Below are 14,997 nucleotides of genomic sequence, written 5' to 3'. Positions count from 1 at the left end.
ACACCTGCCACACAGCAGAAATTAGTCATGGATGTAGAGCCAGTCCATTGCAGGGAACATTCATAATCACCAGGCCAGTTTGAAATCACAAGTTAACTTATCCTGAATGTTTTGAAGAGATGTGGGTGGAAAAATGACACAGGGAGAACACAAACAATGACGGGCATGGGGTCTAAAGTGAGGACACTGGCTTGGTGACAAAGCAGCGCTACACTCTGTACCACCACACCATCCTAATCTTATAAATCTCTATAAATAAAAATCATAATCTGTTTTATTTTCATTCATAAATATTGCATGTGTGTTTCCTTTGGCTCATTTCAAAATATAGATGATATGGCATATCAGGGAGAGAGGCTATATTAGAGAGTGGCAATGCAAAGTCCAGTGCCATGTGAGGACTACGAATCCCATCATGCAGCTGGAGAGAGATAGGCTGATGGGAGGACATGGTCATCAACATGCATAAACCTTTGTACTGGCTAAATTGTGGTCTCATTTAAAACCAAAGGCCTGGGATTTTCTTCACAACTAATATGGGTAAAAATCTCATTGTCTCCCTGGAGTACTGCTTTTGTCTAAGAATACGTTTTTTTTGTTTCATTGTGGGTTATGTTTATCAATGTTGAATTTCCAAAAGATATTTTTCCTTATTTTTTTTCATGTACACCCATTTCTGAGAAATATTGGGGCCGAAAAGGGGTGCACTGTGTTACCAAGCTCTTTAGAAGAAATGCTCTTTTCTTTCATATTTCCTAAAAACTTTTAAAATCACATACAAAAAAAGTTTAGCATTTTTTTCACAAAACTGTATGTAAAAGGAAACATGACTATTTTACATGCCACTCCCTATTTTTTTTTGATGTGTTATTATACATAACCAGTGACTTAAGCCATCAGACTAAGATTAGGCCTGCTATGTGTTGGTGAAACATGCAGTTAGGAATTTCATTGCATTGTGTACACGTGACAATAACTGTGAAATTAATAGATTAACAGATGACACTACATTTTTATATTAAAGAAAATCCTTACATTTTTGAAAAAGTCAAACCATCATAAATCTGCACATCATTGCTAAATACAATAGAGACAAGCCACAATGAAACAGTGAAATGGTACTTTTTATTTCATGCTGAGCCGTTGTTCAGAATAATATCAGAAAGAGAATGACTGAGGACGAAATTAGTAACGTTTATTGTTCTTGATGGTAGACATTCACTCAAGTCCGTTTTATGATGAGGCAGTTATAATTTTAGGTTTTGATGCTAATACAGCATTGTGATTTGTAACAATTTTAAATCAATGTTGAAGGAGCCAGCTTTGAAACAAGTTTATTACATTACTGAATACAGCTTCGAGTGATGTCTCCTATAATAATATGGACACCGCAACAATACCCCGCACCCCCTACTGTAGATAATTTTTTTGGTCCATGGATTCAACTGTTAAACAAGCTATCCAGTTTATCAATGCAGAATTAAACATTTATTCATGAAACTACACTAACCAAGGAAATACAAAGAAGTATCATTCATGGCTCCAACCCAGGAAGGAGTTACACACAATTATGGAATTCAACCACACTTATGAGAGGAGACACATTGATAGTTATCGGACAGGTAGCGTTGATGACTGATGGTACGGATACCATAACAGAAGGGACAATGTTTAAAAAACATAATATTTGCTTTATTACATTAACACATTATATAAATATTCCCAGGCAATGCCAGGTAGTTCCACTAGTATTATATATTAAAATATATGTAGTTTTATCATTATTATTCTCGTCAAGGTGTTGTGAAGTGCCTCCTTAAAAACCAATTAGTAATGAACCAGGAGCACACAAACTCCTTACACCTGCCTTGAAGTTGATTAGCTGGTGCACAGTTTGAAAGCCCTGGTAATAATAACAATTGTTTCTCTTGGTGATCTAAAGTGATAAAATTTATTATTATTATTATTATCTAGTGATTATGATTAATTCAATATTTCTATTACACCGAACACTCATCACATGTACAGTAGCTGTATACTAATCTAAAAAATTAGTTGGAAAGCATTTTGTTTCTATATAACCCTACTGGTAAGTATAAAATAAAATCCACTTTGTTCAAGTTTAATGGATGGCATCTCTCATCTTGCTCTACATCTTTTAATAATAAAAAAAAAATCATCATTGTCAACTGTGACTAGTATGTTAACTCCATTAGGAACCTCCCTTTCATCTTAATACATAATTCGCCAGTCTCCTCACTCACTCACTCACTCACTCACTCACTCACTCACTCACTCACTCACTCACTCACTCACTCACGTCCAAAAGTCCGAAGCTGAATGCGCAGTCGCCTTCTGCGCAGCTGCCTGAAAAACCTTACGAGACCAACATTGCGGCAGGCGGCAGATTTACGGCCGCGAAAATTCAAAGAGAAAGGCGACTTCGACCAACATCCAACCCCAACATTGCGGGAGGCGGCGGATTTACAGCTGCAAAAATTCAAAGAGAAAGGCGACTTCGATTAAAGCTCTAGAGGCCTGAAAGGCGATTTCGACTACAGCTCAAGGCCTAATTATGCATTCATTCACCTATATCAGGTTTGTGGTGCTTATACTTATTACTATACCACTCGTGCCCGTTTCAGCTTACGTTGTCGAAACGGGCTCTTTGTCTAGTATAAAATAACTAAACCGCACCCAAAACAGCACAGACGAGTAACAGACAATTTGGCTACTTTGTCTTTTCAGTTGCTTTAGTGCTTCATTTTCCACTAGGAACACCATCTTGAAAGCACGCCTCCTCAATATCATTAAGACATTTTGCACCGTTCCCATTCAGTTCTTCCTAAAGAAATGTTCAGTTCTCAGGGATTATTTGCCAGCCTAAAAGCTGAAAGCTCCATAATCAAAGCTGTCAAAGTCCTGGTCGGCTGACTCGTACTCAAAACTGTCAAAGTGTGGGCTGTCTGCTTCCTGGGAGCAGGTGGAAGGATGGTAACCCAGGTCCTTAAAATCCGGTGGCGGTGTTTCCAAAGAGTTCCCAGCTGATGTTGCCAAGGTGACCATGTAACCCAGACTGTGTCCAGCAGCTGCCCCTCCCATCAGCAAACAAACAGCCTTCATGGCATGGTGAGAATCCCTGCCATGTCGTAGGCAACTGGCTGAACGTTTTCCTATTTTACTTCGGGATGTTCTCTCTGCCAGAGAAAAAAAAAAGACAATAATTGTAAATTAATTTAGTACATCTGGTTTCCTTTATATATCAAAATATATTTATTTACGAATAAAATCATTATTTGTATATTGGATAATTCTCCAGACAGAAGAGCAGCTTCAGCGACAGACTGCTGTCACTGTCCTGCTCCACTGATAGACTGAGAAGATCATTCCTCCACCAAATCTTTGCGACTCTTCAGTTCCACCATGGGGGTAAACGTTAACATTATACAAAGTTATTGTCTGTTTTTACCTGCATTATTATCAATCTTTAATTTAATATTGTTTTTTGTATCAGTATGCTGCTGCTGGAGAATGTGAATTTCCCCTTGGGATTAATAAAGTATCTATCTATCTATCTATCTATCTATCTATCTATCTATCTATCTATCTATCTATCTATCTATCTATCTATCTATCTATCTATCTATCTATCTATCTATCTATCTATCTATCTATCTATCTATCTATCTATCTATCTATCTATCTATCTATCTATCTATCTATCTATCTATCTAATGGGGGGCCTACTCCAAGAGTGTTAATTGCATTTCGTTTTCATTGGAACAGGTGCAGAGTGTACTGAGGCAAACAGTAATGAAAAAGCATTTTCCTCTCCTACCTGATTTCATCTATCATTTCAAATTTGGTGTTGATTGACTTTTCTCATTATTGGTGATGAGCAAAATGTTTTGCACAAAGTTGAATTGGCAGCAAAATTAGGTGTTTGACTTCACAAAAAATGTAGTAAAATTAATTGTGTTTTGCTTACTGTGAAATTAGTGCTAATCACAAAAGAAGAAATTCCTGTAATTCCTGTCTGGGATCATTTACATGCAATAATTCCACATGGATAATTTTTTATAGAAGTGTAGTATGTGGCGGAGTGTGCTGACTGTCTTTCCCAGTTACTTGCAGACCGTTCCCAGGAAATCCCGCCAGGTTCTGGGACCCTCAATGACATCACTTCCAGTTCCGGCCCCAGAGATGACATCACTTCCTGTCTGGACCTTTAAAGCCGCCGTCTTTATTGTCTTTGATCAGTTCTGTTTTGGACTCAGTCTTGTGAACATCTTTGTTCAATCATATCAATTTTAGCAGCCAGTATACAATATACGGGAGGCTGCCCTAAACCTTTATCATGTCTTTTGGCATTTCTTGTAACAGCATGTATGATCCACACAGATGTTACAGCAGGCACACTTTGACCAGGCACTTAACTGTGCTTCATTTCATTCATTGAATTAAGCTACGATTGCAGCAGCACTCTCTTTTAGAGCTTGCAGGTTTACTTGTAATCTGCATCCATTAACTATTTCTCATCTAAGATTGCTTCTATTGCAAGTATTTCTGCTTTCACTTTGAGCATAATAGACTATTGTGCATGTACGGCTTCAACTTTATAGACTGTAATCCATTTCAAGAGACTGACCCAGATTTTCTTGATGGCCTGCTTTGTTATATCTAGGCTCTGCAACAACATGTGAAAGAAAAACCACAAAATGAAAATTTTGTTCATTGTGATATTTGATGTATTTTACAGAAAGGACTAGTACAGACTTACCATGACTAGGACATTTTTATTTCTGTCAGTCCTTCAAAGACTTTGTGTTAAATTTCAGCACTGATAAGAGCTTCAGATGGTTTGGTTGCAGCATCAGTGGGTGCTGATGTGTGTGAGATTAACTTTTTATATATAAAACTCATTTAGCCATTTTCTAAAAATCTTTCAGGCTATCCTCTAACTTCACAACTTGGTGGTTGGTTCCAGATAATGAAGACACTGCTTTATACTCACAGGTTCATCTTTCTCATTATCTCTATATACAGTGGGTATAGAAAAGAATCACCCCCTTCGAAATATTCCCATTTTTTTTGCTTTACAGCCTTAAATGAAAACACATACCAATATTTTTTCCAGCTTTACTTACTCAATGCAATCTATAACATCCAAGTGAAAGATATCACAGCTACAGTTCAGAAGAATTAAAAAAAATAAAAAACAAGAAATACTGAGATTAATAAAGGATCACCTCCTCCTAAACAATATTTATAAACTCAATCAGGTGGAAGTAACCACCATTTTCATTGCAGACCATGGTTACTGGCTTCCACCTGTGATCAGTGTGATTAGTGAAGCATAAAAACAGCGGTTCCTGGAGCATTCGTTCCCTTGCTTGGTAGTGCATCTGAGAGCAAACAACTGACTATGGGTGGAAAGCCACTTTCAAAAGATTTCAGGGATAGAGCTGTGGACAGGCATAAGGCAGGAGACAGATACAAAAAAATCTCAAAGGATTTATTAATCCCAAGGAGTTTTTGGTACTACTAGGACCCTCCTTGGATCAGGCCGTCCCTCCAGACTGGATGGAAGACCAAGGAGGAAACTGGTAAGAGAGGCTACCAAGAGGCCAATGGCCACTTGAAGGAGCTACAGGATTTTATGGCAAAGAGTGGTCATTGTGTGCATGTGACAACAATTTCACAAGCGCTCCACAATTGTGGCTTGTTCGGGAGGGTCGCAAGGAAAAAGCCACTTCTCAAGAAAGGCCACATTAAGGCTCATTTGAGCTTTGTCAGAATGCACCTTGAAGATTCTGATGCCAAGTGGAAAAAGGACTTATGGTCAGATGAGACCAAAATCAAATTATTTTTCCTCAATACCAAACGATACACCTGGCAGAAATCTAATGCAGCTCACCACCCACAACACACCATACCTACAGTAAAGCATGGAGGTGGCAGCATCCTGTTGTGAGGGTGTTTCTCTGCCGCAGGGCCTGGGGCTTGTTAGGGTAGAAGGAAAATTGGATGGGGCAAAATACCGTCAAATTCTTGAGGAAAACCTGCTACCCTCTGCCAGAAAGTTGAAGATGGGCAGAATGTTTGCCTTTCAACACGACAACGACCCGAAGCACACAGTAAAATTGACCACACAGTGGGTGAAGGAGAGAAAAGTGAATGTCCTCTTGTGGCACAATCAGAGCCCAGACCTAAATCCCTTTGAAAATCTGTGTAAAGATTTGAAGATAGCAGTCCACCAATGCTCACCATCCAATTTGACCGAACTTGAATAGTTCTGTAAAGAAGAGTGGACAAATAGTGTTTTTGATTTTTTAAAACAGTAGCTGTGATATCTTTCACTTGGATGTTATAGATTGCACTGAGCAAGTAAAGCTGGTGTCCCCGGCTCATGTTCGAGTCACTCTACCTCTCCCCATGTGTTGGAGTGTACCTTGCCTCCGCTTAGCTAGCGATATCTGTTTGTTCAGCAGACATTATCATTTAGAGATTGTTAAAGAGTAACAACGTTTTTGAGAGAGAGATCACAACTACGTGTGTGTAGAGGGTAACTGCTCATTGGCAGAGATATCACGGCCATATGCTCTTCTCCACATGTGGGGGACACTCTCCCATCAGAGCTGAACACGATCACAGACAGTGGCAACGTTTGACGTTGAACTGTACCTACCTTCCACTTGCCCAGAGATACCTTGCCAACTTTTAACATTTTTCGCAAAGAGATCACAGCTACATTCTCACCCCTGGTAGAAAAACTAAAAATATTGTATATCAAGAATCCCTCAGATATGAAAACTATCAATATAAATTATAACGTTTTTTTTTTATTTTTTTATTGATTTTTAAAATTGGCCCTGTTTCACTACTACTATGGTGGAGCCACGGGGGACAGCTAGTATTTGATAAAATGTAGGTTTAATGAAGTTGGCACACATTCCACCAAAGAAGCTAAAAGAAACTGGAGGACCTAGAGAAAAACCTACTCAGAAAGTGACCAAACTCAACACAGACTGTGACTGAGCCTGTAGATACGAGGCAGCAGCTCCCACCACAATGCCATTGTGACAATCTTCTCTGTAATATTGCAAAGCTAAAATCAACTCACAGTGGTCTGCCCACAAGCAACACGTTATAGTCAGAAATAGCTAACAGATTTCTGTCATGGAGTTCATTATGTAATCACTTAGTAAACTAAATGGTGGAGCATTATTTAAGTATGGTAAATCCTTGTAATTTGAAGATTTCAACTTATAGACTTGAGGACTCGAGGGCAACCTCTTCACAATGAAAGAAAGCTTGAGAGAATTAGAGAGTTTTCAGTAGAGAAGTCAATCAATCATCCTCCTTTGCTAGTATAGCAATGACTTTCTTTTACTGTTTAATTTTAGTTTTCTTTTACACTATAATTAGCTGTTAGCTACTGCACCAAGGACCATATCACTGTTTCAAACAACATTTCCAATGAGCTAAATTTACAGGAGGTTTTTAGAAAGGGCCAATACGCTGATGTATGTAAATATACAACCACATTACAATTTCATGACACACAGACAATCAATGGATAATCCCTGCATTTTCTAGTTTGTTCCGAGCACAATGGTTACCTTTTGCTTCTTTCTCCATTCTTAAAATGTATTTTGTTGGGGATCTTTAATGAGAGTGGGCCCATTCAAGGTAGAACATTGCTAGACCTGGATTTAATGCTGTGATAATAGAAGAAGGTCAAGCACACTGGTAATTTTTCCTTCACCTGTTAATGGCTGTGTTCTCAGTTCTATAGTGTATGGGGACTCACGTGTCTTTTCAGCAGATTCAGAAAGTATTCAGACCCCTTCATGTTTTTCATACTTTGCTATTTTGCAGTCTTGTGCTAAATCATTTAAATTATTTTTTCTCTACATCAAACAATACTCAGTACCTTAGAATGATAAAGCCAAAACAGGAATTTTCAATTTTTTTGTTAACATATTAAAAATAAAATACTGAAATCTCACATTGACACAAGTATTCTAACCGTTTACTCATTTCATCTTTGGCAGTAATTCCAGCCTGGCATCTTCTTTGGTTTGACGCATCAAGCTACCCCACACCTACATTTGAGAATTTTGTGCCATTCTTCTCTGCAGATCCTCTCAATCACAGGTTAGTTGGAAACCGTTGGTGATCATCTATTTTTTAGTCTGTCTAGAGATGTTTGATTGAGTTAAAGTCCAGGCCCTTACTGGGCTACTCAAGAACAATCTCAGAGCTGTCTCTGAGCCACTCCTGTGTTGTGTTTACTTTGTGCTTAGCCTTATTTTCCTGTTGGAAGATAAAACTTTGGCCCAATCTGCTCCATTCAGGTTTTCCTGAACCTGGACTAGTCTATATCATGATGCTGTCACTATCATTCTTGACCGTTAGAATGGTATAGTGCAGGTGAGGAGCAGTGCCTGGTTTCCTACAGAAAAGATGCTAATCTTGGTTTCATCAGACTATAAAATTTCCTTTCTCACAGCTGGAGAATACTTTAGGTTCCTTTTCACAAACACCAAGTGAGCTACCATGTGTCTTTGATTGAGGAGAAGACTCTGGCCAGCCACTCTGTCATAAAGCTCAGATTGGTGGAGAGTTGCCGTGATTGTTGTCCTTTTGCCAGTTTCTCCCATCTCCAGACAGGTTCCCTGAAGCTCAGTCAGAGTGACTATCCTGCTCTTGGTCTCCTCTCTTAATTACCGATGCCCTTCTCCCACAATTGCTTAGTTTCGCTGGGTGACCAGATCTAGGAAGAGTCATGGTTGTTCCAAACTTCTTCCTTTTAAGAATTATGAAGGCAGATGTGTTCTTGAGAACCTTCAGTGTGGCAGGAATATTTTGTAGCTTTCCCCAGATCTGTGCCTCAACACAATCCTTTCTCTAAGCTCTTCAGGTAATTCCTTTTGACTTCATGGCTTGGTGTTTGGTCAACTGTGGGACAGTCTATATGCAGGTGTGTGCCTTTCCTAATCAGCCCAATCAATTGAATTGACCACAGGTCAAAAACAAGTTATAGAAAATGGGATTCACTCAAACCAGAAGTGTTTGAATACTTGTGCCAAGAGGATATTTCAGTTTATTTTTTAAAAAATTGCCAACGTTTTAAAAATCCTGTTTTCACTTTGTCAGTCTGGTGTACTAAGTGTTTTTCAATGTGGGGAAAATGAATTGAAATGATTCTGACACACGGCTGCAACATAAAATGTGAGTAAAGGGAGGAGATATGAACACCTGAAGTGTTTATTTAATAATATACTGTTTGTTTATGTTTCAATGAATAATATAACAGGACAGAGGCACAAAGAATGAGCAGTGTAGTGATCTATAAGACAGTTGTTGGCAGTGTCCTCTTCTTTGCTGCCATGTGTTGGGAAGGCAGTATGACAGATAAGAACATGAACAGGCTGGACAAGCTGGTGGAGAAGGCTGGCTCGGTGCTAGGTAGAACTGTGGACTCCGTGGGAATGGTAGTAGAAAGGTGTATGGGGAAGAAGGTACAGGCCATCCGTGACAATAGCAGTCACTCTCTCCACAGCGTTTTGGCAGGTCAGAGAAGTTAATGTAGCAGTTGCCTTCTCTCATTGCACCGTGGAACTGAACACTTTAGAAGATTATTTGTTCCTACTGCTGTGAGATTTTATAACTGTTGTCAACAAAAGTGATTCATGACCTGGTAATCACTCTACCTTCCAACACTGTAACAATTCACCATTTGTACTTTGCACTATTTATATATATATATATATATATATATATATATATATATATATATATATATATATATATATATATGGTTGAAATAGTTTACTGTCTAATAATGCAAAGAGTACGCGACACGTGTTTCGCCCTAATTCTGGGCTCATCAGGCGTACACACTCATTTGACAGTAAACTATTTCAATCATTCTATGATCTGCTTCTCACAACTGAGGGCATCGTGGCGGATGTTAGCCGACTTGCTGGCCAACCACAAGCGTTACCTGGTAGGTAACCACCCATACAATCAGATTGTGACACAGACTACGAATGCAATGAATGTAATTACCCCGATCTACATGCTGTCAAATAAATGAACCACACGCCGTGGCGCAACGTTAGGGGCTTCGCCTCTAGCGCTGACGTCCGAGGTTCAATTCCCTGAGAGGGGGTGCAGTGAGTGTGTACGCCTGATGAGCCCAGAATTAGGGCGAAACACGTGTCGCGTACTCTTTGCATTATTTGACAGTAAACTATTTCAACCATCCTATGATCTGCTTCTCACAACTGAGGGCATCGTGGCGGATGTTAGCCGACTTGCTGGCCAACCACAAGTGTTACCTGGTAGGTAACCACCCATACAATCAGATTGTGACACAGAATACGAATGCAATGAATATATACCCTATATATATATATATATATATATATGTATGTATGTATGCATGTATGTTCTGTTCTCCTGGCCTTTTTTTTAATAATTTGTAACATTTTTTTACTAATGTGCTTAAGATACAAAGCACCGGAATTTCCATGAAAGGATGAATAAAGTATCTATCTATCTATCTATCTATCTATCTATCTATCTATCTATCTATCTATCTATCTATCTATCTATCTATCTATCTATCTATCTATCTATCTATCTATCTATCTATCTATCTATCTATTGTGGCAGGCGGCCAGGGTCCATGCCCAGCCGGGACGTCCCTGCACACTATATTCAGGGGGAGCAGCCCTGGACAGTGCAATACCTCCCTCCTGGACACTGGTGTGGGCAGCATATTTATCACACCCGGAAGTGCAGCCGGAACTTGGTGATCAAGCACCTGGAGCACTTCTGGGTGAACTATAAAAGGAGCCAGCGACCACCACTCAGCGGCCAGAGTCGGGTAGAGGAGGGCAAGGTTGTCTGGGAGGAGTGGTATTGAAGAAGAAGAAAGTGCTTTTGTGTTGTTAGTGTGCTTTGGGACTGTGTTGTGTCTGTGGGTACAAGGAAGGCGTAGCCCACCGACGAAGAAAAATAAATATTTGTTTTATTTTACACGTGCCTCCTGTGTCTAATCTGTGTCGGGTCGGGAGCAATATAGCGCTCATCTTACACTATCTATCAACGTTAAACAAACAGTTATTTTTTTTGCACATTTAAGCATGTTTTCTTCATTATAAGTAGCCATCGGGAACACCTCCAAAACATCAAATACACATGTAGATATCAAGGAAGAGCCCAAATCACCTTGTTTTCTGCTCCCTCATGTACACGTGAGACCATGTTGCACTCACATTAGACCTGTACCTGTGTAACCGAATCCTCACAATCTCATTTTCAGTTTGTGGTTCCTAATTTATTGTTGCTGACTCCTGACACTCTCTGCACTTCCTCAACCTCTTCTTAATTATAGACTCCCAATGCTCTCTTCTAATGTTTAATTTTCACAATGCCCCTATTAAAATCCTCCCTGGGACTCCATGAACTAAGTTTCCATAAGGTGGTGGAAATGCCTTACATTTTTCTGGAAAGGAAGTTAATTCTCCAGGTAGTTGGTTCTCATCTTCAATAAGAGCTTAGCCACCCAATATGATAAACAGACCATCACCAGTAGTTGGCTGCTGCAAATGTTCTCTCTGTCAACTGGTAAAGTATTAAACTGTCTAATTATTATTTTTTGAGTTATGAGACTCCTAACACCTACTAACCATCTCTTCAGCAACACAGGAGCGCCACAGGGGACTGTACTTTCTCCGGTCCTGTTCAGCCTATATACATCGGACGTCCAATACAACTCAGAGTCCTGCCACATGCAAAAGTTCGCTGATGACACTGCTATCGTGGGCTGCATCAGGAGTGGGCAGGAGGTGGACTATAGGAACCTCATCAATGACTTTGTTAAATGGTGCGACTCAAACCACCTACACCTGAATACCAGCAAAACCAAGGAGCTGGTGGTGGATTTTAGGAGGCCCAGACCCCTCATGGACCCCGTGATCATCAGAGGTGACTGTGCGCAGATGGTGCAGAACTATAAATACCTGGGAGTGCAGCTGGATGATAAATTAGACTGGACTGCCAATACTGATGCTCTGTGCAAGAGAGGACAGAGCCAGTTATACTTCCTTAGAAGGCTGGCATCCTTCAATATCTGCAATAAGATGCTGCAGATGTTCTATCAGACGGTTGTGGCGAGCGCCCTCTTCTACGCGGTGGTGTGCTGGGGAGGCAGCATTAAGAAGAAAGACGCCTCACGCCTGGACAAACTGGTGAGGAAGGCAGGCTCTATTGTAGGCATGGAGCTGTGGCAGAGCGACAGGCACTGAGCAGGCTCCTGTCAATCATGGAGAATCCACTGCATCCACTAAACAGTATCATCTCCAGACAGAAGAGCAGGCTTCAGCGACAGACTGCTGTCACTGTCCTGCTCCACTGAGAGATTGAGGAGATCGTTCCTCCCCCAAACTATGCGACTCTTCAATTCCACCCAGGGGGGTAAACGTTAACATTATAAAAAGTTATTGTCTGTTTTTACCTGCATTATTATCAATCTTTAATTTAATATTGTTTTTTGTATCAGTATGCTGCTGCTGGAGAATGTATCTATCTATCTCTAACATCACAGTTCTACAGCTGATAAAGTCTATAATTCAAAATCAGTAGGTTGTGCGCATACTCACCAGTGGCAGATCTTACAGAAACTATTGAATGGCTCTACCACACCTTAATTGGTTCAAATGTAATGCCTTAATTTGAAAAAAATGTCTCTTGATAATTTAAAGGACTTCAGTACTTTTTTTTCTGTAAATCCTTGTTAAGTTTTGAGGTTCTTACTTTGTTGACCAGACACCAAGAACATCCAAGGACATTCCTGTATATCAGCCCCAGGCTAGATGTTCCAACTTAAAAAAAAACTCTGTTTGTCCCATATTCCAGACAAAGTCACATTACACAACGTTTTGTTGTGTGGCCTGTCAGACTTGTTGACCACAGTCGCTAACACACTATATTAGTTTACATGACTGCAAATCACTGGAGATTTCCATTTTGCTGACTGAACACTGACCCCCCAGCATGGTTGTAATTCTCATGATAGCCAATAATGTGTTGCCTGATGGAGCCAGAGCTGTACAAAGAGTTAATAGCTATGGCTAGTTTAGCCACACTCTCAGCCTTTCTATCTTATGTAAAACACAAGACATCAGACAGACAAGCTTCTCCCCTATTTGTGATGTCTGAAATAGTTGTGTTTTTTATTCCTCATTGCTGCACTATATCTATTGTACTTCCAGATGTGCATTCATTTGTTGTCAGCTGTCATTCACACATAGCCCACCCCCACGACTAAAGTCAAAATCAAATCTTTTTCATTTTATTGGAGGAGGTCGCATATTAGTTGGACTGAGTCACTGCACGTCACCTTATACGATCAGCTTAGTGGGAGCACATTGCTGACTACCTCCAACTTGCTAAGATTATGTAAATCAAGGCTAACAGTGAAAGTCGTTGGATAAGTCACATAATGTTATATAGCCTTAATTTGACATTGACTTAAAGGACAAAGGACGCTACTTAGAGGACTCTACAGCTGATGTCACATTAAGGTTAAGGTGTCAAGTTTGTCGAACACAGTCGCTGATCTTGTCACTGCACCATGTCAAATTACATGACTGAAAATCGCAGCTCATGTCACATTTACCAAGTGTTTCTGACAGCCAATAGCATGTTGCCTTATAGAACCAGATCTATAAGAAGGGTTAACAGCTGCAGCGGGTTCAGCAGCAATCTGCTTTCTGCTTTCTTTTATCCATTGTTCTTCTTCTTCTTCTTTCGGCTGCTCCTGTTAGGGGTCGCCACAGCAGATCATCTTCTTCCATATCTTTCTGTCCTCTGCATCATGTTCTGACATCCATCACCTGCATGTCCTCTCTCACCACATCCATAAACCTTCACTTAGGCCTTCCTCTTTTCCTCTTCCCTGGCAACTCTATCCTTAGCATCCTTCTCCCAATATACCCAGTATCTCTCCTCTGCACATATCCAAACCAACACAATCTTGCCTCTCTGACTCCCAGCCGTTCAATCTGAGCTGACCCTCTAATGTCCTCAATTCTAATCCTGTCCATCTTCGTCACACCCAATGCAAATCTTAGCATCTTTAACTCTGCCACCTCCAGCTCTGTCTCCTGCATTCTGGTCAGTGCCACCGTCTCCAACTCTTATAACATAGCTGGTCTCACTACCATCCTATAGACCTTCCCTTTCACTCTTGCTGATATCCGTCTGTCACAAATTACTCCTGACACTCTTCTCCACCCATTCCATCCTGCCTGCAATCTCTTTTTCACCTCTCTTCCACAATCCCCATTACTCTGTACTGTTGATCCCAAGTATTTAAACTCATCCACCTTTGCCAACTCTAATCCTTGCATCCCCACCATTCTACTGACCTCCCTCTCATTTACACACATGTATTCTGTCTTGTTCCTATTGACCTTCATTCCTCTCCGCTCTACAGCATATCTCCACCTCTCCAGGATCTCCTCAACCTGATCCCTACTATCGCTACAGATCACAATGTCATCAGCAAACATCATAGTCCACTGGGACTCCTGTTCAATCTCGTCTGTCAAGCTGTCCATCACCATTGCATATAAGAAATGACTCAGAGCCGATCCCTGATGTAATCCCACCTCCACCTTGAATGCATCTGTCACTCCTACTGCAGACCTAACCAGTCACACTTCCCTCGTACATATCCTGTACAGCTCTTACATACTTCTGTGCCACTGCCGACTTCCTCATACAATACCACAACTCCTCTCGAGGCACCCTTTCATATGCTTTCTCCAGGTCCACAAAGACGCAATGCAACTCCTTCTGGCCTTCTCTATACTTCTCCATCAACACCCTCAGAGCAAACATCACATCTGTGGTGCTCTTTCCTGGCATGAAACCATACTGCTGCTCACTAATCATCACCTCATTTCTTAACCTAGC

General features: G+C 40.4%; 1 protein-coding gene across 1 annotated transcript in view; it reads right to left on the bottom strand.

Annotated features, from left to right (window-relative positions):
- Nucleotides 1-2,684: 2,684 nt before the first annotated feature.
- si:ch1073-83n3.2 (uncharacterized) overlaps nt 2,685-14,997 on the bottom strand; it is an 81,692-nt gene continuing 69,379 nt past the window's right edge. Inside the window, exon 5 of the mRNA XM_051919044.1 lies at nt 2,685-3,197. Coding sequence (XP_051775004.1) covers nt 2,884-3,197 — 314 coding nt within the window. The 3' untranslated portion in view covers nt 2,685-2,883. The remainder of the gene's footprint in view (nt 3,198-14,997) is intronic.

Source organism: Erpetoichthys calabaricus, chromosome 1, assembly GCF_900747795.2.
Source record: "Erpetoichthys calabaricus chromosome 1, fErpCal1.3, whole genome shotgun sequence".
NCBI lineage: Eukaryota > Metazoa > Chordata > Cladistia > Polypteriformes > Polypteridae > Erpetoichthys > Erpetoichthys calabaricus.
Note: the sequence above shows the minus strand (reverse complement) of the source record. Positions and strands in the feature narration are given on the sequence as shown.